This window comes from Schistocerca serialis, chromosome 9 (genome assembly GCF_023864345.2).
Source record: "Schistocerca serialis cubense isolate TAMUIC-IGC-003099 chromosome 9, iqSchSeri2.2, whole genome shotgun sequence".
NCBI classification, from domain to species: Eukaryota; Metazoa; Arthropoda; class Insecta; order Orthoptera; family Acrididae; genus Schistocerca; species Schistocerca serialis.
Window position 1 is genome coordinate 444,794,235 of NC_064646.1, and position 25,434 is coordinate 444,819,668.

General features: G+C 45.3%; 1 protein-coding gene across 1 annotated transcript in view; it reads left to right on the forward strand.

Moving 5' to 3' along the window:
- The window catches only part of LOC126418758 (vesicular glutamate transporter 2-like), a 237,729-nt gene that overhangs the window by 199,790 nt on the left and 12,505 nt on the right, over positions 1–25,434 (forward strand). Inside the window, exons 7-10 of the mRNA XM_050085683.1 lie at positions 1,939–2,062; positions 4,023–4,156; positions 15,169–15,311; positions 24,624–24,744. Of these exons, the coding sequence (XP_049941640.1) occupies positions 1,939–2,062; positions 4,023–4,156; positions 15,169–15,311; positions 24,624–24,744 (522 nt within the window). The remainder of the gene's footprint in view (positions 1–1,938; positions 2,063–4,022; positions 4,157–15,168; positions 15,312–24,623; positions 24,745–25,434) is intronic.

Below are 25,434 nucleotides of genomic sequence, written 5' to 3' on the forward strand. Positions count from 1 at the left end.
ATATTGTGAATGGTCTCCTCTGTCGTCATCTCACGATTTAACTGCCGTACTAATATGGTGTTCGCATTTAGCTGGCTGAAATGCCTCACGAGAACGTCACGAAGTCACTGTACCTCCGTAATACTATCAGTGATTACGTCTGACCTTCATAAATTCTAGCAGCGAGGCTGTCTGCGTCAAATTGTGCATGACTTTGTTTTTACTCTGTAGCCTTCCTGCATGGAGCGCCAGTTTCCATGCACCGCTGAGGATATAACCGCTGTTCCAGTTAAAGCTGTTGTTGCACTTTTTGATATCAACGGCTTCTTTGATGACGTAATACCTGAAAATAGACACGTGGGATAAGATAAACGTATTATCAGACATAATTGTATTGCGTCCGACCGCAGCAGATTTGTCAAAATCGCAATATTTTCCATTTGGCTCTATGATGTATAGAGTGTTCTGAAAATTGTGTGTATAGATCGACCAATGTAACTGAAAACGCGTTGTAAATTCCACTAAAAGGAGATCGAGGCTGTCTTTTTCTGAAAGCAGCATCTCTTTAACTTTCTTGAGTGGTAGTTTCGCATCTATTTAGTTCGCGTTATGTAATAGTCAACATCGGAAATTTATTACGAAATACGTCCTTGGCTTAGAAGGTGGTAGAGCAGAGTCGTGTGGGTGAGATGGTTCCTTTCAAAAGGACACGGACGATATCCTTCTCTATCCTTTCGTAATCCGAGTTTGTGCTCTGTCTAAATGGTCTCGCTCTCAAGCGGGACGTTAAACTCTAATTTTCCTTCCTTCCTTTTATATGCGAGTTACTATACCGCTGGTACCACCCAAGTCTCGGCAATTGCTTGTAAATAGAAAATCTCTCTCTCTTTGTTTCTGTGTCTGTCTTTTTCTCCCTGTCTGTCTGCCCCCCCCCCCCTCCCCACCAACTCTCTCTCCCTGGCCGTGATCTGCGTTCCAGAAAGTCATCAAATACTGGAGCACAGAAATCAGGTCTTGACTACTGTAAATGATATGCACCTATATCTACAAAGACAGGTGGCATTGTAAAAATCATTATAAATAAGAAAAAATGCTTGTAAACATTAAATACTGCGTCAGAATTATTGTTAATGAAAATACACATACTCATCATTATGCATATGTGTTTTAATGAGAAATGATATCGAGGTTTTATTCCAAAGAGGTGGACACATACATATGTTTTTCAAGAGCAGGTCAGTTTATAGTGGGGGGTTGTTCGAGAACGAGATTAGCGAGCAATTTTCTACGTTTGGCGTTGGTTGTGCTATGTCCCGGATCAGTCAAGTTTTTTTTTATATACAAATCTTGGAATCTTCGTTATGTTAAAGAAAGTAATTTCATTATCATGATTAAGACCAATCGTTCACAACTGACCTCAATCGACAAACTTCTTTAATTCATACTTCCCTCTACTACAGTCGTAAAATAGGTTGAGCAGCTCCTCTATCCAGGATTGCCTATTTTATTTGAAGTAGATCCGAAGACAGGATGGATTTCTATATTCTGCTCACCTCGTGATGATTGAGTATCTCCGTGATTCCCTTCAGACTAAAACTTAATATCTAGTTCACTACAGTCATTCTTTCTGAACGCCTTTTTCATATTTATCCTAGAATACCGCCACAAGAAACTAAGTTCTTAATCTTCCAGTCGGATTCACGATTTAGATCAGTGTGGAAGGAAATTCGGTGGAAAAATTCAGTTTTGGTGTCTGTAACAAATGTGAACAGTGTTCTACTAGTGAAATGAGGCATAAAACTGCTAGGTTGCTTAACATAAAATTAAAAAGTCACCGTATTCACTTCCGTGTCCTGTTTCAGAAATAGCTAATGTTTTTTGAAAGACTGGTCGGTTGGCTGAGCCACTCTGGACAGTACTGTAAAAAGTTGTCTAATGCTTTTTTTTTTCTTTTTACAGAAAGTCGTGCACCCTTGGGGGAAATTCCTGACGTCGATGCCTGTGTGGTCGATCGTGATGGCGCATTTCTGCGAGAACTGGGGTTTCTACACACTGCTGACGCAACTGCCCACGTTCATGAAAGGTATGTGTAACAATGTTGGTACATAGGAGAAGGATCACTGCTCGATCTGACGGCGCACCGGAAGAGTGGAATTTCAAATGACACGATAATCCGGGGCTGTATCTGTTGTGCCTAGTATACAAACAAACTGCAGATAAAATTGGTGTGCTCGGGCTACGGAGTATAAGATAAGTGAAAGGACTGGTGGAAGATAGTGCTAAACATTAGTTTAGTAAGGATTAGTCCGGTCAAGCTATCTGTCGTGTTTTTGATTGCACCACGTGTTGCTAACAAGTGGTTCCACGGACACTGTTAGAAAATATCGTCTGCTACACAAGCTGCCTGGTCTTATTCCATTTATATTCTTGTTTTTGAATGTAGCTAAACATACAACACGCAGTAACGCAAAATGTGCTTATCTGGGTTATCACTTTCTTCCGTCGTATCCTTCAATTTTTAGTTGACTAAACTAATATTTGTTGTATGAAAAATTGCTAAATTCCTGTTGATGAGACTATAAGGCAGAGAATCACAAATAGGTAATCTACGAACTGTCGGGAAAATGTGTACTTACCTCTACTGCTTTTCCAGGAGTAACGTAGACTGGAAGACTGGCAAGCAGAATAAAATTACGTCTTCGAGAAAGGAATAAAATTTTCATTTGATAGGCTTGTGTTTGCATTATATGTAAGATTTCGCTCATATAGTGATAAGTTAATAAAAAAGTTGGTGTTGCCTACATTATTTAAAGATCAACGCTATTAACACTACCTCTTTGTAAATTCAGCATCCAGAAATGAGAAACAAATTATGGAGAGATGATTTCAAATTTGTGATTTCTGAGAGCGCGAGAGATAATTTTAAACAAACTATGTTGTAACAAGCAGTTGCTAAAATTTGGTACAGTTCAATAGAGTACTGATGTTTATTTACTTAAGGTGGTAGCACCGTACATCATCTCCTGTCTGTCTGTTGTATAAATGTATATTAGATGACTTTTGCATAACAGTCAGTAAATATATATTAAACTGAATCCAAAATTTTAAAAACACAGCCGTCAGTGGCGAACGCAATTAATTTGTGACCTAGGTTTCGGTGTCACAACGGACACCTTCTTCGGGCAAAATTGAAACTAAATGTTACAGCATAAAGTACCAAAAAATACGAAAGCTGAGGTCATACCTGACAGCGTCAGATAGTCAAAAATAAAGTACAATGCAACATAGGTGCAAGCCACTAAGGGCTGCCATGTGTCCTCTGCTACAGTCAACACAAAGCTGTGTTCGCGACTTAGGGCTGTGTTTTTCAAAATTTTGTATTATACAACAGTCGCTGATTGACAGTCGTGTTAAAAAACCTTACACTGAATCGTCTCTAAGCACTTGGTGAGCTCTAATTTCTTCGTTGATACTTTTCGAATTGCACTTTTAGCCTGAGTAGGCAGTGTCCAAAATATTTTCTGTAAACAGTGCTGCACAGCCTCAGTGTATTTAAAGAAAGGCATCAGAAACTAGGAAAACCGGCTGTACTGTCTATTTATTTATCGACAGGTAGTGTTGGTCAAGTGACCATCCAAGCCATATTGATTTTTATGTAAGTGTACAAGGATGTTGCGTCTTATTAGAGGTAATGTTCTCTATACACTAGCATGCCATTCGTAAATTTTGTAAATGCGTTTAATCTGTGCACCACTGATCACAGAAAATATTATTAACACTGCCTGACCAGGCTAAAAGTGCGATCCTATCATACAAACGGTAGAAATTAAATTTCACTAAATGTGTAAGGAGCACGAAGTTCAAGAACGTCTCTACATGGGCCTGACACCTACATTAGTAAGTCTTTAGTTATCGCTTTAAAATTAATAAAAAATATTTACAGCTTTATCAATAAAAAATTTTACAACAGTAGTTGACGTGACCAGTGCACTGCAGTCTGCAGCGAAACACTCTCAGCCAGTGGTTCCGTTTGTCTGCTGCAGACGCGATGCACTTCAACCTGAAGGAGGCGGGCTTCATGTCGGCGCTGCCGTACCTGGTCATGGCCATCATCCTGCAGTTCTCGGGACACCTCGCCGACTGGCTGATGCGCCGCCAGATCCTCTCCACCACCATGGTACGTAGGTGACGCTCCGCTCTCAGCTCAGCGCATAGTCTCGAATGTGGAGTCCTCGACAGGGCTAGATGCGACTTCAGGCGTGCCCCAGGCAACTTTCCTGGGACCCTTGTTCCTCATCTTTTACATTAAGGAGCCAGCGGACAATATTAACAGTAACCTCGAACGTTTTGCAGATAATGAAAAGCTGCTCAAATGTAAAAGCAGGTCTTGATAAGGTGCTTTAAATTTTCAATGAAGTAAGACTGTACGCCTCACAAAAGGAAAACGAAGGCGCATTATATTCTGTCTAAAATATCAATAAGGCACATTTTTAATGTCATTTCGTATAAACAGCGTGAGCTCAGCAATCTCCAGTGACATGAAATGGAATAATCACATATGCTCAGTCACAGGAAAAACAGGTCCGTCGAACACAAGCACAAAACCATAGGGCTATATCTCAGACGTCAGTCAGTCGTAGAATTGTGAAACACGTTCTATACCCGCGTGATATATCCGTTGATCGAAAATGTCCTCTGTAGGAATCAACAGAGATTCCGAACAGAATGACCACGTGATAGGCAGCTCGTTCCGTTGGCCCATAAGACCCAGAAAGCAAAGAAAAATCACGTCCAGGCTGGCGCCCTGTTGCTCGACATTCGGAAGGTGATCCACACAGTTCCGCGCTGCCGCCTAATGAACAAAATATGAGCGTATGGAATATCATATTGAGATGGATGTCTCTGATGATTGGTGAAGGAGCAACAGGGATCGAAGTGTCCACCATCATTAAGGGGGCGCTTGTAGTCTTGCACCCTGGGGCCCAGCCGTCAATGGCGGAACGGATGGGGCTGGAACACTAGTTGTAGTGGTACCATAGGATGATGTCATGTCCACGGGATGGAGCCTTGCAAATTTCCTCTTAGCCTCAGTGTAGGTCAGTCGGTCCAGGGTCTTGTATTCCATGATTTTCCTTTGTTTCTGTAAAATTCTGCAGCCTGGCAGGTAAGGGGAATCGTGCTCTCTGCAGTTTACAGAGAGGCGGGGCATAAAGAGTATTTTTATGTGATGAATGTCCACAATCTCGGCAGGTGGCACTGGACGTACAGCAGGAAGACATATGCCCGAACTGCCAGCACTTAAGCACCACACTGGGGCAGGGGTATATGGCTTGACAACACAGAGCTAGATCATCATCTTGACCTTCTCAGGTAAAGTGTCACCCTCGAAGGCCAAGATGAAAGCACCGGCTGCAACCTGATTATTCTTCAGACCCCGATGGATGTGCCAGAGGAAGTGAACACCTCGCTGCTATAAACTGGCGCGCTGCTCGTCGTCATACTGCAAAAGGTCCTTGAAGAATATAATACCCTGGACCATATTTAAGCTCTTATGGGGCGTGATGGTAACAGGAACATCCGCCAGCTTGTCACAGGCGAGTAATGCCCGTGACTGGGCAGAGGATGCTGTTTTCATTAAGGCCGAACCTGATCGCATTTCGACAATTCCTCCACCTCCCCAAATTTGTCTAAATTCTCGACAAAAGACTGAGGCTTCATCGACATAAACGATTCTCCGTCAGCTCTCTTATTTACAAGATACGGGGGCGAATAAGATTCGCTGCCATCCTTAGCCTGTCGTTCCTCCCATGGTATGGCCAGGGAGGGGAACGATTTGAGGTCATATTTCTGTTCATTAAATGCAACACTTGAATGCTTAGATACTGTTGATGTTTGACCACCAGCAAGAGATGTAGTATGCTTCATTGCGTTTCATCTGCCCTGATGCCACCCACTCCGACCAGGGGACCTCTCCACGGGCGCCACTCAGCCACTGCAACGGCAACCTGGCAGGATGGCCATTGCCAGGAATCCCGATGCCACAGGGTGATGATCATCTACTCATTGGCATACGTGGGGAGTTAACGGCGTTGGCATCAGCAGAGCGATTCCTGTGTAGTCAGGGGGCTGCAACCAACAGGGTACATTGCAACCCTACCACAACGGAGTGGCTACCGTGCTGGATATCAGGTGCAAACAAGGAAACAAGTCCGTTATCGTCGTCAGCGCAGAAAATGATATTTCACAGTGAAATGAGGAAAACGCACCAAGGAGGGTTACCTCGCCCGAGAGGTGGAGAATGAGCGGAAGTGCAGATCCACGTCGACGAAGGATGCGAGATGGCTCAGCGCATGATGGACATGATGCACCGTGTAAGGCGCCCTTCCCCAATTGGCTCGCTCTTCGGGAAAATTTAGGAGAATGGAGGTCAAACCCGACAGGGGACCATCAAATAAAGACCGAAACGTGTTAGTCTCCTTTTAGTTGCCTCTTACGACAGGTAGGAATACCTCGGGTCTGTTCTAACCCCCAGACCCACAGGGGGTTCTTACAGGCTGTGTACTGTATTATTTTATTATTCATTTCGAGATTCAAATCTGTCGTCGAACTGAGGAGGCTTGATCTCACAATTTGCAGCACTTTGCTATACTGGTGGAAATTATCAAGGAACAAATTCCACACACTGCTAAGATAAAAGAATTTCGTATTTTGTACATGTAATGAGACAACAATATTTCATAAAGGACAGGCAGTTGCATTCGTACTCTCTTCCTTTTCTTGATTTTGAAATGTTTTTATTGTTGCTAAAAACATTTCATTTGTAGCTTTAAGGTTGTTCATATCAATGAAAAGCCTACAACAACTTGCTCCTGGACTTAAATAATAGCTCAAAAGAAAGAAGTGACGGGCTAGATGAATATGAAAGACATGGCCGATCTACACACTATACAGATATCAGTCAAGCTGGTGTGGAGGAGACCCCTTCAAGCTGTGCAATCGCCGCACTTTACTGCCGTGTGGATTGCCTACCAGACACGGTAGCAGGTGCGCGACGTCTTTCCCGTTGAGATCGTGTCGTTCAAAATAACGGCTCCCACACCTTATCTAAGTGACTCTCAGCCACACTTCGATTACGTGGTATATGTAATTTTTTTGATGTTATAATATGCCGAATGCGTATGTAAAATCATTTTGTTCTGCGGCATCAGAATAGCGATCTAGGAAAACAAATACATTGCTTCTATTCATCACATCTCACAGGTGGAGTCAGCTGGTCATAAATTCCACAAATGTCAACTCTACGTAATGATAATATCGTAATTTGCTGCATAGTATTACACACGAGTTCGGAATATATTCTGTTGTGCAATGAATTAAATATTCATCTGAAAACAAAAGTGATGTAAAAATTGTTAACAATGTTAAAAGGAATTTATATCATTCAATATTAATGATAATTTTGTTGTTTCAAGAAGATGAAATTAATAGAACCGTAAGCATTAACACTGATAGATAACTAATCATTTTGGTGAGATACGTGAAGATGCCACAAAGAGACAAGATGACAAAATAAATTCTTCAAGAACACGAGTATGTTCTGATCTGTATAATAACCATCAATCTATCCTTCAACAGTCATGTCATATGAACTCTTCATAAATCCAGATTTTAAGCACGACCGAAGACAATCTAGACAAAGATGAGTGAGTCACTTCTGTGCTAATATATCTCCTTTGAAACATTTAACAAATTATCCTGATTTTAGTAGGCGGTTTTGGACTCAAATTTCTTTGGAAAATTTTAATCGACTCAAATACGGTTTCCCTTCTGAAATTCAGAATATTATGAGAGGAGACAGATCCGTTAGTAACTTGTGAATAATATGGCAATGGTGCGGGAATGGAGAAATAGCCTGGCTTCGCTTTGGTTAGTTCACTGTTCTTTTCTGTTTATCGATCTGGATAACAGAATGGCCACTCGGAACAGATTCAGCTTCTTCTGTATAACAGGGAACACAGGCTGTTAAAGAACGATTTATCAACAACATTACATTTTGAAGATGGTTGACGGTTGATTGTTTGGTTTGTACATCAAAGGGGCTAAACTACAGGTTTAGCAGTCATTTTTCCCACAGTCTTGCAGATGAAAACCACACCCCAAAAGACTCAAAAATGGTTCAAATGGCTCTGAGCACTATGGGACTTAACATCTAGGGTCATCAGTCCCCTAGAACTTAGAACTACTTAAACCTAACTAACCTAAGGACAGCACACAACACCCAGCCATCACGAGGCAGAGAAAATCCCTGGCCCCGCCGGGAATCGAACCCGGGAACCCGGGCGTGGGAAGCGAGAACGCTACCGCACAACCACGAGATGCGGGCAAAAGACTCCTATTACCTGATATCCGGGGAAGAAACAAAATGCGTGAAACTAAATGTGTAACCATATCGAAGTAGAAAATGAAAGCATCAAGCCAAAAGTGAAAACACTGAGTAAAAGGGAAAAGCGGTAGAAGGTGTTGAAACAATATAGCAGATGGCCTGCACTGGCTATCCACATCTAGCGAGGTCTTACCAGATTTTAACACTGGTACGAGGATACTTTCACGCCATTGCGACGGGAACTCTCCATCGCGCCAGATGCGGTTGAGCATGGCAAGGATGCGGTGCTGGTAATCCACTGAATGATGTTTAATCATTTGGTGATGGATGCGGTCTGGCCTAGGGGTTGTGTCGGGACAATGTGTAAGGACACTGAGAAATTCCCTCTCACTATATGGCTCAGAGTGGCGTGTAGTAAAAGGTAGGTGCTGTCATTCCAGCCACTATTTTAGTGTGCGAAAGGTGGGGGGTAACAACTCAAGACGCAGAGGTTCGAGCAGACTGCTCAGAAAAACGTTCTGTGATTGCGTGTGAGTCGGTATATACAGCGCCACGTGTGGAAATTCCAGATATGCCTGCAGGGGTCTAATACCCATAAAGAAGACTGAGCTTGGTCACAATAGTGGAGACGTATCATTCCCAACACTCTGACTACGTAATTTGATGAGGTAGCGACTTTCTGCGACTACCAATGCACTGTTTTCCACAGGGGCCATAACTGAGGACCTTCCCTTCCACCCTCCGTTTGAGAGTGAGAAAGGCTGGGGGTGATTCTCCGGCGCAGAGGCTTGAGCATAGTGCTCAACAAAGTGCTTGGCAATCGTGTTTGCGTCGGTATATAACACACCATTTTCGTTAACGCCAGGGACACCTTTTGGGGACTGATGTTCGTCGAGGCTTGGGAAGGTGACGTATGGCACCCAATGGTTGAGATGTACCTCTCCCAACACTCCTGTTACCGTCTTTTTTAAGCTGTTAATTGCCTCAGCAATTTCCAGCGTCCACTAAGGTACTGTATTTCGCTGGGGGGCATCCTAAAAAACATGGAATCACATTTTCCGCGGCAGAAACGATCGTTCTAGTGACACACTCAACCACGACATCGATGGTACCATGTGGGAGAGTTTCAACGGTGACAGGAGAGGTGAAAGCTTCCCAGTCCGCCTTGTTTAAAGCCCATCTGGGTAGACATCTGGGGGAATAGCACCAGGGGAGTGATAGGAAGATGGAAAACTGCTCAATACCACAGAAGTCATCGTGGACTCTCCAGTGGACAGATGGGAGAAGTCCTGGGATGCAAATTGATAAATCAATGGCCGAGCCAGTTCTATGAGCCACACTAAAATATATGGGGTCCCCAGTATTTAAGAGACAGAGCTCGAGTTGCGACAGTAAATTTTCGATGTCTCTACCTCGGGCAGTACACACGGTCCCTCCCCACAAGGGGTTATGGGCGTTACAATCTCCCAAAAGTAGGAAAGATTTAGGGAGTTGATGAATCAGTGCAGCCAATACGTTCAGGAATACTGCGCCATCTGGAGGAAGATATACGTTGTAGAAAGTTGTTTCCTGCATCATACTTATGCCGACAGCCACAGCTTCAAGAGGGGTTTGAAGGGGCACAGTTTCACTAAATACTGAGTTCAGGGCATAAATGCAAACTCCACCTGACACTTTGTTATAGTCGTTACAGTCCTTGTAAATATCCCCTACAGCTTCTTAGGGCAGGGGTCCGTATTGCCGGGAACCAGGTTTACAGGAGGGCACTGAAGAAAGCAGGCATACAGCATAACAGTTGCCGTAGCTCAGTAAGGCGGTGGAAGAAACCACCACAATTCCACTGGAGGATGACGTGACCGAGAGGCTGGGAAGGCATGAACCCTCTAAGAGGCAGTTTACGCCTCAGATGACATAGTACGCTTCATGGCATATCATCCACTCTGATGCCACCCTCTCCGACCAGGGAACCTCCCCACAGGCGCCACCCAGCCACAGCAAAGGTCACCTGGGAGGATGGCCATTGCCGGGAGTCGTCCTAGGGTGACGGGCAACTACTCCTCGGCATCCGTGGTGAGTTAATGGTGCAGGCATCAGCAGAGCGATCCCTGTGTAGTCAGGGGGCTACAACTGACTGGATACATGGCGGCCCCACCACACCGCACTGGCTATCGTGAAGGATTTGAGGTGCAAAGAAGTCCATGGTCATCGTTGGCGCAGAAGACGACACTGCATTGTGGATGGAGGAAAACGCACCCAGGAAGGTGTCCTCGCCCAAGAGATGGAGAATGAGCAGAACTGCAAGGAATACTCAAGGTGTCAGTGCATGACGGACATGATGCACCATGTAAGGCGCCCTTCCCCAATGGGCTCGCTCTTCGCGAAAATTTGGAAAAATGGAGGTCAAACCCTAGAGGGGAGTATCACGTAAAGGTCGAAACGTGAGACTCCTTTTTGGCGCCTCGTACGACAGGCATGAATACCTTGGGCCTATTCTTCTAACCCCCGGACCCGCAGGGGAACATAAGTTTGAAATATGGGTCAAATATGCCTATAACCTTTCTCTGTGATAGTGAAAATGCATGATGCACTCTGACATCACCCTCGGCTCGGCGGCGCTTCAAACAGCAAGGTGTCTTCACACGCGAGAAAAAAGCAACAGCTCAGAAGTTCATGTGACATGTATGGTGGATTATTGATGTCACATTCGCACCAAATTTCTGCAAAATTCGGCCCATCGCCGGAGTGGACGTGTAACTCAATGGGAAGGTCATCACACACTCTCTTACGCACATTTCACCCTTTCTTGACGCCTCTGCGTTAGAGATCAGAATCGCGACATCCAGAGTTGAAATGAAGCGTTTTCCTTATGTGCAGCCGAGGGGAAACGTTTCAGAAGTACCGCCGCTCACAATCGACACGAAAAGCTGCCTGCCGGCCAGAGTGGCCGAGCGGTTCTAGGCGCCATTTTTTGAAAAGCTCCCAGGAGGTGGCATAAAGAACGTCAAAGAAACCATCCCTTCTCCTGGGCCGTTGATACATATTTCGCTCTCAAAATCGACCGTTCGCAGTGCAATGACCCCTCTCCCCTCTCTCCGGACGATTCAGCCCTGATACAAGGACATCGTGAAGACTAAAAACATGTAGTTAACATTACATCAACATTAAGTTTGAAAGAAGAAATATATCTTTAAGCTTAATTACACATCTCATGATGGCAGTAGCTAAAACTATATTGTAAATAAAGTCATGTATTAAAAAATCGAGACGTTTTTATTCACACTACACAGAGGTGACAAAAGTCATCGGATATCTCTCAATATCGTGTCGGAAACCTCTTTTGCCCGGAGTACTGCAGCAACGTGACGTGCATGGATTCAACACATCCCCTGCAGAAATATTGAGCCTTGCTGCCTCTATAGCCCTCTATAATAGGGAAATTGCTGCCGTTGGAGGACTTTGTGCACGAACTGACTCTCGATTATGTCCCATAAATGTTCTATGGGATTCATGATTGACGATCTAGGTGGCCAAATCATTCGTTCGCGTTGTCCAGAATGTCACTATAAAAATTCCATCGTTGTTTAGGAACATGAAGTTTGTGAATGGCTGCAAATCGAAGTAGCCGAACATCCAGACAACCCAGTCCATTCAATATAAACACATCCCACACCATCATGGAGCCAGCACAAGCTTGCACATCAACCTGTTCACAACTTAGGTCCATGGCTTCGTGGGGTCTGCGCCACGCTCGAACCCTACCATCAGCTCTTAACAACTGAAATCGGGATTCACCTGACCAGGCCACGGTTTTCCAGTCGTCTAGGGTCCGACTGATATTATCATAAGCCCAGGAGAGGCGCTGCAAGTGATATCGTGCTGTTAGGAAAGGCATTCGCGTCGGTCGTCGCCTGCCATAGCCCACTAACACTAAATATCTCCTCAATATCCTAAGGGATACGTTCGTCATACGTACTGTATTGTTTTTTTTCGGTTATTTCTCGCAGAATTGTTAGTCTGCTAGCACTGACAACTCTTCGGAGACGCCACTGCTCTCGGCCGTTAAGTGAAGGTCATTCGCCACTGCGTTGTCCGTGGAGGGCCGTGACGCCTAAAGTGTGGTATTCTCGGCACCCTTTGAAACTATGGATCTCTGAATATTGAAGTCCTTAACGATTTCCTAAATGGAATGTGCCTTGCATCTAGCTGTAACTACCATTCCGCGTTCAAAGTCTGTTAATTCTAGTCTTGCAGCCATAATCATTTCAGAAACTTTTTCACATGAAACACTTGAGTACAAATGACAGATCCATCAACACACTGCCCTTTTAAACCATGTGTACGAGACGCCACCGCTATGTGTATCTGTGCATATCGATATCCCATGAATTTTGTCGCCTCAGTGTACATTAAGCGATCCAAACCGTTTTGATCACGATATATTCACGATGATGGTCGATTCATAGAGGAAATTTATTTTATTTGTTTACAGCATGATTTTAGATGGGCCCAGTTTCTGGGCACCGTTTTCTCTTATTGAAGAGATCTACACTATATTAATGTTAAAATGGGAGCGTTCTCAGCCGAAAATTCTATGTACAATTTGACAGGGATTCCAACGGGCCCTGGAGCCTTGTTGAAGTACATCTATTATAGCTGTTTGTCAATCAGGCATCATATTAGTGGTGTGAGAATTAAACTCGAGTAGTATTTCTGTATATTCGTCACTAAACGAACAATTTTGGTAAACATTTTTGGACAGTGATCAATGGAGTATTATACACTCCTGGAAATTGAAATAAGAACACCGTGAATTCATTGTCCCAGGAAGGGGAAACTTTATTGACACATTCCTGGGGTCAGATACATCACATGATCACACTGACAGAACCACAGGCACATAGACACAGGCAAGAGAGCATGCACAATGTCGGCACTAGTACAGTGTATATCCACCTTTCGCACCAATGCAGGCTGCTATTCTCCCATGGAGACGATCGTAGAGATGCTGGATGTAGTCCTGTGGAACGGCTTGCCATGCCATTTCCACCTGGCGCCTCAGTTGGACCAGCGTTCGTGCTGGACGTGCAGACCGCGTGAGACGACGCTTCATCCAGTCCCAAACATGCTCAATGGGGGACAGATCCGGAGATCTTGCTGGCCAGGGTAGTTGACTTACACCTTCTAGAGCACGTTGGGTGGCACGGGATACATGCGGACGTGCATTGTCCTGTTGGAACAGCAAGTTCCCTTGCCGGTCTAGGAATGGTAGAACGATGGGTTCGATGACGGTTTGGATGTACCGTGCACTATTCAGTGTCCCCTCGACGATCACCAGTGGTGTACGGCCAGTGTAGGAGATCGCTCCCCACACCATGATGCCGGGTGTTGGCCCTGTGTGCCTCGGTCGTATGCAGTCCTGATTGTGGCGCTCACCTGCACGGCGCCAAACACGCATACGACCATCATTGGCACCAAGGCAGAAGCGACTCTCATCGCTGAAGACGACACGTCTCCATTCGTCCCTCCATTCACGCCTGTCGCGACACCACTGGAGGCGGGCTGCACGATGTTGGGGCGTGAGCGGAAGACGGCCTAACGGTGTGCGGGACCGTAGCCCAGCTTCATGGAGACGGTTGCGAATGGTCCTCGCCGATACCCCAGGAGCAACAGTGTCCCTAATTTGCTGGGAAGTGGCGGTGCGGTCCCCTACGGCACTGCATAGGATCCTACGGTCTTGGCGTGCATCCGTGCGTCGCTGCGGTCCGGTCCCAGGTCGACGGGCACGTGCACCTTCCGCCGACCACTGGCGACAACATCGGTGTACTGTGGAGACCTCACGCCCCACGTGTTGAGCAATTCGGCGGTACGTCCACCCGGCCTCCCGCATGCCCACTATACGCCCTCGCTCAAAGTCCGTCAACTGCACATACGGTTCACGTCCACGCTGTCGTGGCATGCTACCAGTGTTAAAGACTGCGATGGAGCTCCCTATGCCACGGCAAACTGGCTGACACTGACGGCGGCGGTGCACAAATGCTGCGCAGCTAGGGCCATTCGACGGCCAACACCGCGGTTTCTGGTGTGTCCGCTGTGCCGTGCGTGTTATCATTGCTTGTACAGCCCTCTCGCAGTGTCCGGAGCAAGTATGGTGGGTCTGACACACCGGTGTCAATGTGTTCTTTTTTCCATTTCCAGGAGTGTATTTTAACTAAATTTCAGTCTTGATCACAACACTTATGTCTCAATAACATAGGTGACCGGTTTCGGTTATATTTATATTACCATCTTCAGACCCATGGCTTCCTTGGAGGATGGTAATCGGAGCTCTCCTCAGCTGCTACGAAGTCAACTGATCAGTTGACTTCGTAGGAGCTGAGGAGAGCTCCGCCTACCACCATCCAAGGAAGCCAGGGTCTGAAGATGGTTATATAAATATAACCGAAACCGGCCACCTATGTTATTGAGACATAAGTGTTGTGATCAAGACTGAAATTTAGTTAAAATATACTAAACGAACACTTGAAAAAGAAATTCGGGTTTGCTGATTTTGCTTTGCTGTCCTCAGTTTCTGTGACCGTCTCGTCCGCAAGTGCCTAAGACACTGACTTTGGTGACGCTGATAGCCGTTACGTACGACGAGACAGCGAAACGCGTTTCGTCCAGCATCTCTCTATCTGTATCAGTGCTCTGTTTTGACGTAATGTGCAGCAGTCGCTGAGCTATGGGACGGTTTCCAGCAATCGGCTTCATGCTATAGCGAGTGTTTGTCCAGCTGGCTAAGCTGCTGCCCGCCGCTGTGTCCGCAGGTGCGCAAGGTGTTCAACTGCGGCGCGTTCGTGGCGCAGACCGTGTTCATGCTGGCCGCCACCAACGTGCTCACCCCGGTGGGCTCCACCGTCTTCCTCACGCTCGCCGTCGGGCTCGGCGCCTTCGCGTGGTCCGGCTTCAGGTGGGTCTCTGTCACACACACACACACACACACACACACACACACACACACATACAACTACACTTGAGGTAGTTGACAGACGGGAGTACATTAGGAATCAACTTAAGATTAAACTTATTTGTGACTTTTTCTACGTATGGTTGGAGTACTTGTTTAATTTCCTAATTTCCCAAATAGATAAAAAAATTTTAAAAAGTCCTAGGAAATTGTTTACTTGTAACATTGTCCCTTCGATTGTGGCTTAGCTCTGTCTTCATCAAAAAGCAGCAGGGAAGTTGTGAGAGAAAATACGTCATTTTTACTATGTCAGAAACTGGTATACTGACGAGCCGAAACATTATGAGCTCCTGCTCAACAGCGAGTTGGTCTATTTTTGGCACGCAGTTCAGCACCGATCCTGCGTACCATGGATCCTACAATTTGTGTACGCGGTGATAGCGCCCGATTGCGACGCAGATGGGTTTCACAGGAATTACATCAGGCGAATACGGTCACCAAGACATCACCGTGATTCCACTGTCGTGCTCTTCAAACCACTGTAGGACGATTCTGGTTTTAAGACATAGACAATTATACGGCTGAAAGGTGACATCGTCGTCGGGGAAAATTCAAGCACGAAGAAAAACAGGTGGTTCGCAGCTGTCAGCATGTCTTCCAATAGTACCACACGCCCCATGATAGCACAGGAGAATGTTTTCCATGGCATATTACAGCTAGTCTGGAACACCGCGACCGCTACGGTCACCGGTTCGAATCCTGCCACGGGCATGGATGTGTGTGACGTCCTTAGGTTAGTTAGGTTTAAGTAGTTCTAACTTCTAGAGGACTGATGACCGCACCAGTTAAGTCCCATAGTGCTCAGAGCCATTTTTGAAAAGCTACCACAAGCCAGTGCTTACTACACCCTGGACATTTCGAACCGTCGTTCACCTCGATGACGTCATTTGGGGAGACAATAGAAACAGATTAGCAGGAATTATCATTCAACCGAAGAGGCAACACTTTTCCAATGATCCACGGTCGAATCCTCGCAGTCCCTTGCCCAATGCAGTTGTAATTGTCGAAATCGAAGTGCCGGCCGGTGTGGCCGAACAGAACAACCACCTCTGGCCGTAATAACGGCCTTGATACGCCTGGGCATTGAGTCAAACAGAGCTTGTGTACAGGTACAGCTGCCCATGCAGCTTCAACACGATACCACAGTTCATCAAGAGTAGTGACTGGCGTATTGTGACGAGCCAGTTGCTCGGCCACCATTGCTCAGACGTTTTCAATTGGTGAGAGATCTGGAGAATGTGCTGGCCAGGGCAGCAGTCGAACATTTTCTGTATCCTGAAAGGCCCGACCGGGACCTGCAACATGCGGTCGTGCATTATCCTGCGGAAATTTAGTGTTTCGCAGGGATAGAATGAAGGGTAGAGTCACAGGCCGTAACGCATCTGTAATGTATCGTTCACTGTTTAAAGTGCCGTCAATGCGAACAAGAGGCGACCGGGACTTGTAACCAATGGCACCCCATACCATCACGCCGGGTGATACGCCAGTATGGCGATGACGAATATACGCGTCCAATGTGCGTTCACCGCAATGTCGGCAATTACGGATGCGACCATCATGATGCTGTAAACAGAACCTGGATTCATCAGAAAAAATGACGTTTTGCCATTCGTGCACCCAGGTTCGTCGTTGCGTACACCATCGCAGGCGCTCCTGTCTGTGATGCAGCGTCAAGGGTAACCCCAGCCATGCTGCTGCAAGCGTCGTCGAACTGTTCCTGCAGATGGTTGTTGTCTTGCAAACGTCCCCATCTGTTCACTCAGGGATCGAGACTTGGCTGCACGATCCGTTACAGCCGTGCGGATAAGATGCCTGTCTTCTCGACTGCTAGTGATACGGGGCCGTTGGGATCCAGCACGGGATTCCGTATTACCCTCCTGAACCCATCGATTCCATATTCTGCTAACAGTCGTTGGATCTCGACCAACGCGAGCAGCATTGTCGCGATACGATAAACCGCAATCGCGATAGGCTACAATTCGACCTTTATCAAAGTCGGAAACGTGACGGTACGCATTTCTCCTCCTTACACGAGGCATCACAACAACGTTTCACCAGGCAACGCCGGTCAACTGCTGTTTGTGTATGAGAAATCAGTTGGAAACTTTCCTCATGTCAGCACGTTGTAGGTGTCGCCACCGGCGCCAACCTTGTGTGAATGCTCTGGAAAGCTAATCATTTGCATATCACAGCATCTTCTTCCTGTAGGTTATATTTCGGGTCTGTAGCACGTCATCTTCGTGGTGTATCAATTTTAATGGCCAGTAGTGTACTTTACAGAGCACACAAGCCTCCGAATCCCGCGTTGTGTGAAGATTCTTGGGGATCTAACCACTTAGCGCCAAGTGGAAGTTTCATTGTCCTTCTACCTCATTCCGTAGATGCCCACGACAGTACCACGTAAACATTCGACCATCTATGCCGTCTTCGAGATACTAGATCATGGGCGCTGTGTAATAATAATCTGCCTTCGTCAAAGCCGCTTATTTCAATGGATTTCCCCACGTGCGGCCCGTATCTTCGCTAGTGTCTGTTCCGCCTACATACTTTTGTTACCGCGTCACCTGCCCGCAACGTCATCATGAGCCATCCAACGTCGCAGTGGGCAGTGGTCATAATGTTTTGGCTTATCGGTGTACAGCAGAATGTTATGATTCTGTTGCAGGATGATGAGAGAAGGGAGAGAGTGAAACCCGGCGTCGGATCTTAACCTACTCCTCTACTGTATGAAGGTGCTGTGTACCAACTACAGGGTTCACGTCAGTACAGATGCATCTTCCAGTTTATAATTGTTATACTTCCATAATGTAGATGGACAGTTACGAAGTCCCAGCTTTTGGGAAGTTACCAACGTTAAAAATCAAATCACAATGATCAGTTGTCACAATAAAATTGTGTACACCCAAAAGATGGTTCAGTCTCTCCTGTACTGTACTAAATCTAAAATTAAGCTGGGCCTCTGTAGTAGCCAGGGCGCCTGATGATTAAATTGGGGTATTGCTGCCTCCATACTGTGTGACTTCGGCACATGCTGCATGTGGATCCCAAACGGCATTGTGACTCACTGACAGATGGAGAAAAGGCGTTCCAGAGGTGTAACAGTACGGTATGCAGGTGAAGTTGGAGCTAGTGGGAACTCACATGCTTGCTGCACCATGAGGAGCTGCCTCCGTATGATGAGTGGTGGTTCCCTGGCCTCAGCACAGAGGTTGGATATGAGACTGGTCCTATAACCATCTATGGCCAGCCGAATCCCCTCATAGAAGACAAAATAAATGGTCTTCAAAAAATAAGGTTTTTCTGATCCATACACCATGCACCCATAATCCAGTCGGATATAACTGCAGCTGACACACCCTATCCACTTCCCCAAGACCTGTATCTAAGGCACTAGATGATGTTCAGAATCTTGAGAGTTCTGGCTTTCAGGTCTCTCAGGTGTCAAAAATGAGGACCAGTAACCAAATTGAGTCTCTGAAATGGTGTCCCTAATATGCAAGTCAGGTAAATTAAACATGCGATGAGAGCGATTAAAATGAACACACACACACACACACACATATCTGGAGGAAACTGAAATCCTGTCCTTGCAGCTCACTTTTATAAACTCGGCAAGGTCAGCTGCAACTGACAGCTGTTGCACGAATAAAAAACACAAATATCGAGCACTGTACAGGACTCCTTACTATAGACATAATACTGTTTATAGTTACGCCAAAGAGAATGATACTTAAAACAGTGCCCTGTGGGGCACAATTCTCTTGCTCAAATCGATCAGACAGAATGTGACCAACTCAGGACCTAAAAACCGATGTGATAGGAAAGATTGTGTGAAGATGGGGAGGTGGCCACGAGAACCCCATTGATGCAGCTGTGCGAGAATAAAGCGCCTCCAAGCAGTATCGTATGCCTTCCTGATACTGAAGAATGAGGAAATACAGTGATGTTTACGTAGGAAAGCCTGCTGAACAGCCAACTTTAGCAGGGTCAGGTTATCGATAGTGGACCGAAATCTCTAGGACCCACACTGAGAGCGGCTAAGTGGTAGCCTATTATCTGACAACCATACCAAACGATGGCTAACCATTCGCTCCAGGGTCTTTCCTACACAGCTCGTTAAGGCAGTACACCTATTACTACTGGCAGATGGTTTCGTGGTTTGAGAAGAGGTATCAGAATTGTCTACCTCCAGGAGTTGGGGTAGCTGCCTGTCTACCATATGATATTAAAAAATTCATGGAGGATTTCCTTTGTCACCGCTAGCAAATGTCGAAACATGCAGTACCGGATTTTGCCGTGACTGGGCGCAATGTCACAAGTCTGAACATGGCCGATTCGTGCTCCCATATGAGGAAAGGTAATTTGTAGGCATCTGATCTGTAGGATTCTAAGTCCAACTTCCTTTTCTCTGCAGTCACACCATAGCAACGGAACACCAGATCCTGGTTTGCGTTGATATTAGTTTTTGCAAAATGCTCAGCCAGAATCTGAGTGATGTCTCCAGGTGTTGTTTTGAGATATCCCTGTTTCAGCACTGCCGCTATTGGTAAACGAATGTGTTTACCAGAAATTCTCCAGATGGCTTCCCGTACTTTTGTAGAAGAAGATGAATTGTTGATGTGGTCCAGGAACGCTTGCCATGACCTTTTCTTACTCTCCTTAATGACCATGTTGAGTCTTGGCCCTTGTAACTCGAATGGCCCTGAAGTTGTCCACTGTTGGTCAGCATTTAAAATGTCGAAGAGCCACACACCTGTCCCAGATTGCTGAACAGCCCTCATCTGTCCACCAAGGTACAGGTCACCTCCTAATATGACCTGAGGACTTTGGAATGGATAGGTCATCAGCACAATGGATCACTTGCATAATGTGGTCCACCCACTCCTGGACACTGTCATGGTGTTCGAACACAACCAGCTGGCTGGACAGCATCCAGGTAGTTCTGCTGACCACCCATTTTGGTGGGTTCTGTTGAAGCAATCCTCTATCCAGTAGGTTAAGACAGAGTGGAAAGTGGTCCCTGGAATGAAGGTTATCAATTATTTCGCACTGAAGAAAGTCTGCAAATGCTTTGAGCAGAGAGATAGGTTGATGGCAGAGAATAACCCATAGCAGCGCGGAAATGAGTGGGAGTACCAGTGTTGAGGATGCACAGTTCTTGGAATGTCATGAGGCACTCCAAAACCTGATCCCAAGGGCAAGCGGAAGTCGAGCGACACAAGACACGTTGAGCATTGAAGTCTCCCAAGCGGAGAAATGGGCAGGGGAGTTCTTTCATAAGATCTGTGAGACCCTCAGAGTCTTCTGCATCAGACAGAGGTAAATATAGTGAGCAAACTGTGATCCTCCAACACCAGTGAACTGCAACTGCTTGCAGGTCAGTAGCCAGTGGAGAGCAGAGGAGGGTGTACGTATTTACAGACACAGCAACTTTGCTCATTCCCGAGTCAGTTCATTCTTGTGAGAGACTATGGCACTGTAAGACTTGGGCATCAGACGCTTTACAGTTCGTTTCCTGCGTACAGATGCACACTGAGCGTTCCTGCGCTAGGAACTTAAGTTCCCTCCACATGTGTCCTGAATCCACTAACGTTACATTTATCACAGGAGTTGCACTCTCTTCCTGTCTTTCTGCCCGGGAGTGGGGCTTACTTTATGAAGAGGCTCAGCTTTTGGGCAAGATGATTAACCCAATCTGACATCAAGTCCCATTAGATCTGTTGGAGAATCACGAGATACACCAGAGAGGGTGAGTTCGACATCATGGGACAGTTGACTCCCTGGTTCTGTCAGTGGTTGACGCTTTGTCTTGGATTTTTTTTTATCCTGAGTGAGCTTTGGGAATACAACCGTGACAGTCGTGGTAGCAGCACTGGATGGTGGACCAAGCTGAACCTTCGGAGTGGCTGGGAGCTTCACAACAGTTGCAACCACAGTCTTGTCTGAAGTCTTGGTTGGAGGTCACGACTTCGAAATAACTGCAGCAGAACAAGTGCACTGTCAGACGCAGGTACTAGTGCTAACATTGCTACCTCCGTTTGTGTGGCAGCATTTGTTTTAGGAACTGGCTAAGAGCAAATGCAAAAGAGGTAGCGAGCGTCGGCGTCTCCTTGGCCTTATACATCTATTTGGCTTCTTCATATGAGGTACATTTAGTTGTTTTTATTTCCTGCACCATCCTTTCTTCAAGAAAGACACTGCAGTCTCTACTCCAGACATGGTGATCTCCAAAGCAGATGACACACTTCACAGGAGATGAACAACCAACTCGTTCATGGGCGGCCTTCCCACTTTTGCCACAAGTGGCTTCTTCTTGCTTTGACAGTAGTGTGCCCAAAATGCTGGCACTTAAAACAGCGGATTGGGTTCGAGAAATTAGGCCACATCCAGAGGTGAAGGAAGTCAGCCATAACGTGCACAGGAACTTTCGTTCCACTAAATGTCATAATAAAGGAGTCGGATTTGATGAGATCACAATCCACTCTCTTCACGACGTTTTGCACGTCGGCTATGTCTTCTGGAGACAACTCACGCTGCATTTTTTCCTTGGGAATGTCGACTGGATCCCTGTATGTTACAACACTTTTGCTGTAATTTAAGGTGCTGTGCAGTAAAAAATGTCTACTGTGTACTCTCCGAGGCATTTAGGTTTTTGTAGATTAGTGGCTTGCTATGAATTTAAAGTTTCCACCAGCAGTGTCCCACTGTGAAAATGCTTGTATGGTGCCACGGACTCCCCGTAAATCCTTTTGTATATTCAAGGGCGAAAGCTTCTCAAAACTATCCTAATTCCGTTTCACTATTAAAAACAAGTTCTGAGAATCAGCATGTGTTTTTACTAGAGACTGTACTTTCAGAATGAACTCCTGAGTTAGGACTACTGGGTAGACTAGCCCTCTTGTTAGTGCTAGTATCTTCCAGCGGCCCACACTTCCCGCTGGGAGGAGGAAAAGACGATTTCAGAGGATCCAATTCGGTCCCAGGAGCAGCCAGCGAAATAAAAGTCCACTCAGACAGAGCCCTGCATTCTTGAGTAAGCCCTTACGACTGAGGTGTGGCAGGTTCCCCAGAGATTGTCCGCTAACGACTGTTTCATCTCAACAGCCATGCACTTCATCAATGCGCATCTCACCCCGCGACGCTGGGTCCCTGAGGGCGCCTGGTAACACCAGCTGTTTAAAACCAGTGAAATAAAAATTAAAATTCCGTGTAATGTGCGTACTTCCACCGTATTGATAACCGGCCGACGTGGTGTAAGTTGCCTAACAATATTAGGTTGGTGCATAATTTCGTAGGGTTTTTCCGTGAGTTACATAAACACAACAGACAGTTTAGTCATCAAAAATATATTCTCTTTCATTATTTACAAGAGTCTGCCACTGCTGGTGTAACTTTTCGATTCCGAGACTAGAAATCACGTGGGTTTGAGGCGAAGAACTCATCGAGCCGTGTTCGGAGCGTATTTTCATCCGGAAAGGAAGTTAATTGAAGATTTTTCGACAGAGGGTAAAAAAAGATGAAAGTCTGTTGGCGGAAGTTCAGGTGAAGAAGGTATGTGCAAAATGACTTCCCAATCCAATTCCTATACAGCGTTGTTTTTTTTCAGTCTAGCAGAGTGAGGGCGGATTAAGTCGTGGAGAAGCATCACATCACGCAGTCTTCCTGGTCGTTGTTGAAATGTCTCTCTCGAGCATGCCTGGAAGACAGTGATCAAGTTTTAACAAATTTACTGACAACGAAATACGTCTGCTTCGACGGTAAGAGCAAAAGGCACAAAATACTGTGTCTCACTAGGAACTGGAACACAGGCTTGACAGAGCTGCTGTCTAAAAGTCGCCTGACTGTTTCTAGTATGTAGTAAGACCGCTAGGCGCTTCGTAGGAAAACAGGAAAATACACGGTGGAAATGTCTCTAACCGCCTCTGTTGCTGTCACCTCTCTATTGGACACAGACACAAGAACACGTAGGAAATGTTTAGATTCCTCTACTTAGAACTCCATTTTCTAGCGTCTACAGCCCTAGACACTATCTCCCAATGACAAAATGACAATATGTAACCTCAAATAGCAACAGCGAAGTAGAAATAAAAAAAGACAATCTATAAAAAACTCATAACAAACGGAGAGTCAACATGCAAAGCAAAAACGATACGAACTTATGTATCAACCTAATAGTTTACATGCATAACACAGGAGTGTTAGTTTGGGGAGTAAATTTGTGAGAATGTACGTCTGGAGGTGGGAATTGTATGGAAGTCAATCATAGACTTGGTGGAAACCGGAAAAGAAGGGAAAAGCATTCGAGTGTGTTGCCATTGAACGACGTTGAAAATGTGCGCTGATAAGGTACGTAATTTGTGTGCCGTTCTGGACAAAGTCATAGTAGAGGCGGTTTGCTGTCAGTCACTGTGCTATTTTAACAAACTTCCTGTTCACTGCCTAACCATACATTTTTTAAATTTTTATTTCACACAAATTGAAAAAAAAAAATACAGTGACACTAATATAGAGAATTAGACGTCTTGAATAATACGTGACTTTAAATAGTATAATTGCTTACTAAGCTTTGGTAAAATAATACCTGTAGTGAAAATGACCTAATTGGTTTTAAGCTTACATAAGATTTTACCTGATAATACAAACACCATGCACACAACAGTGCACCGAAATATACTGATAGTAATGTACTGATTATGCCCAGTGTAAAGCACATGTGATCCATAAGATATGTAATATAAGACTAATACAAATACAGCTTTATACACATAAATTAATCAAGTGACTATTAAAGATATATTTTGTACGCTACCTCGAATGTCACAGGCTCGATGATTTACCAAGCCCTCACATACGAGATCCCTTTGTGGTGGGATCTCAAACCCAACTCTGTCTTTCCTATTACCTTTTAATTCTCCTTCACATTTAAGAACCTTGTTATTTTTTTTAAAAAATTCCGAGTTTTTAATGTCATAAAGTGATGATATTTCATAACCTCTTTTCTGTGTACCTAAATTACTACCTTCTACTCATAAATTGTTAATTTTAAGATTTTTATTTCATAATTAATTGCAATATTATTAATCCTTATTACAAATGAGAAATATGAAATAAGTTTCACATTCTGTACATATTCAGTTTCATACTGTCAAAATGCGACCTATCTTAGTAACTAGGTGGCAGGTCATTTGTAAATGACAGGCACATAAATAATAAAACAAAAGAACGCCCGTACATGTGCGCGCTGTGCTGTTGCAGCGTGAACCACCTGGACATCGCGCCGCAGCACGCCAGCGTCCTCATGGGCCTCTCCAACACGGTGGCCACGCTGCCCGGCATCGTCAGTCCTATCATCACGGGCTACATCGTCACCGACAAGGTACCGCACCTCTACCAACGGCTCATATCTAACGTGTCTCAACAGTTAGCTAAACACTACGCCAATTTCACACTTTTTTTTTCAAATTTCTTACTACACCATTGTTCTTGGGATCAGCTTCGCTTAGCTATACACAGAGGAGACCAAAGTCATGAGATACCGATATGCACAGATGGTGGTAGTGTCGCCTACACGAGGTTGCTTGGTTGGGGGAAGGGGGGGGGGGGGGAGGGACCAAACTGCGAGGTTATCGATCCCTTGTTCCCGGTAAAATAATTACACAAGGGAAAGAAGAAAAGAAATGAGACGTACAGCACAATAACAGGAGAAAAGAAGAACCAGAAGAACGACGGGACAACCAACACTACTATGGATAAAACAGGAAAATAAAACCGCAGAGAGAAGCAAGAAATAGATAGAAGGGATAAAAACAAGAGAGCAGATGACCGTGGCTGGCTGACAACGAGAATAAAAGGAAAATCCAACACTCTGTGAAGCATTAAAATATCCAGCCTAAGAGCATTAGAGTGGAGAACACAAACTTATATAGAATGATAAAACCCACACTCACGTATAAAACGTGAAACTAAATTAGCAGATGAGGCGTTGTCAGCTAAAAGTCACGGCAACAAAACCGGAAACTGAAGAGTAAGTCGCAGGGCAGCCAAAGAAGGACAGCTCAACAAGAAA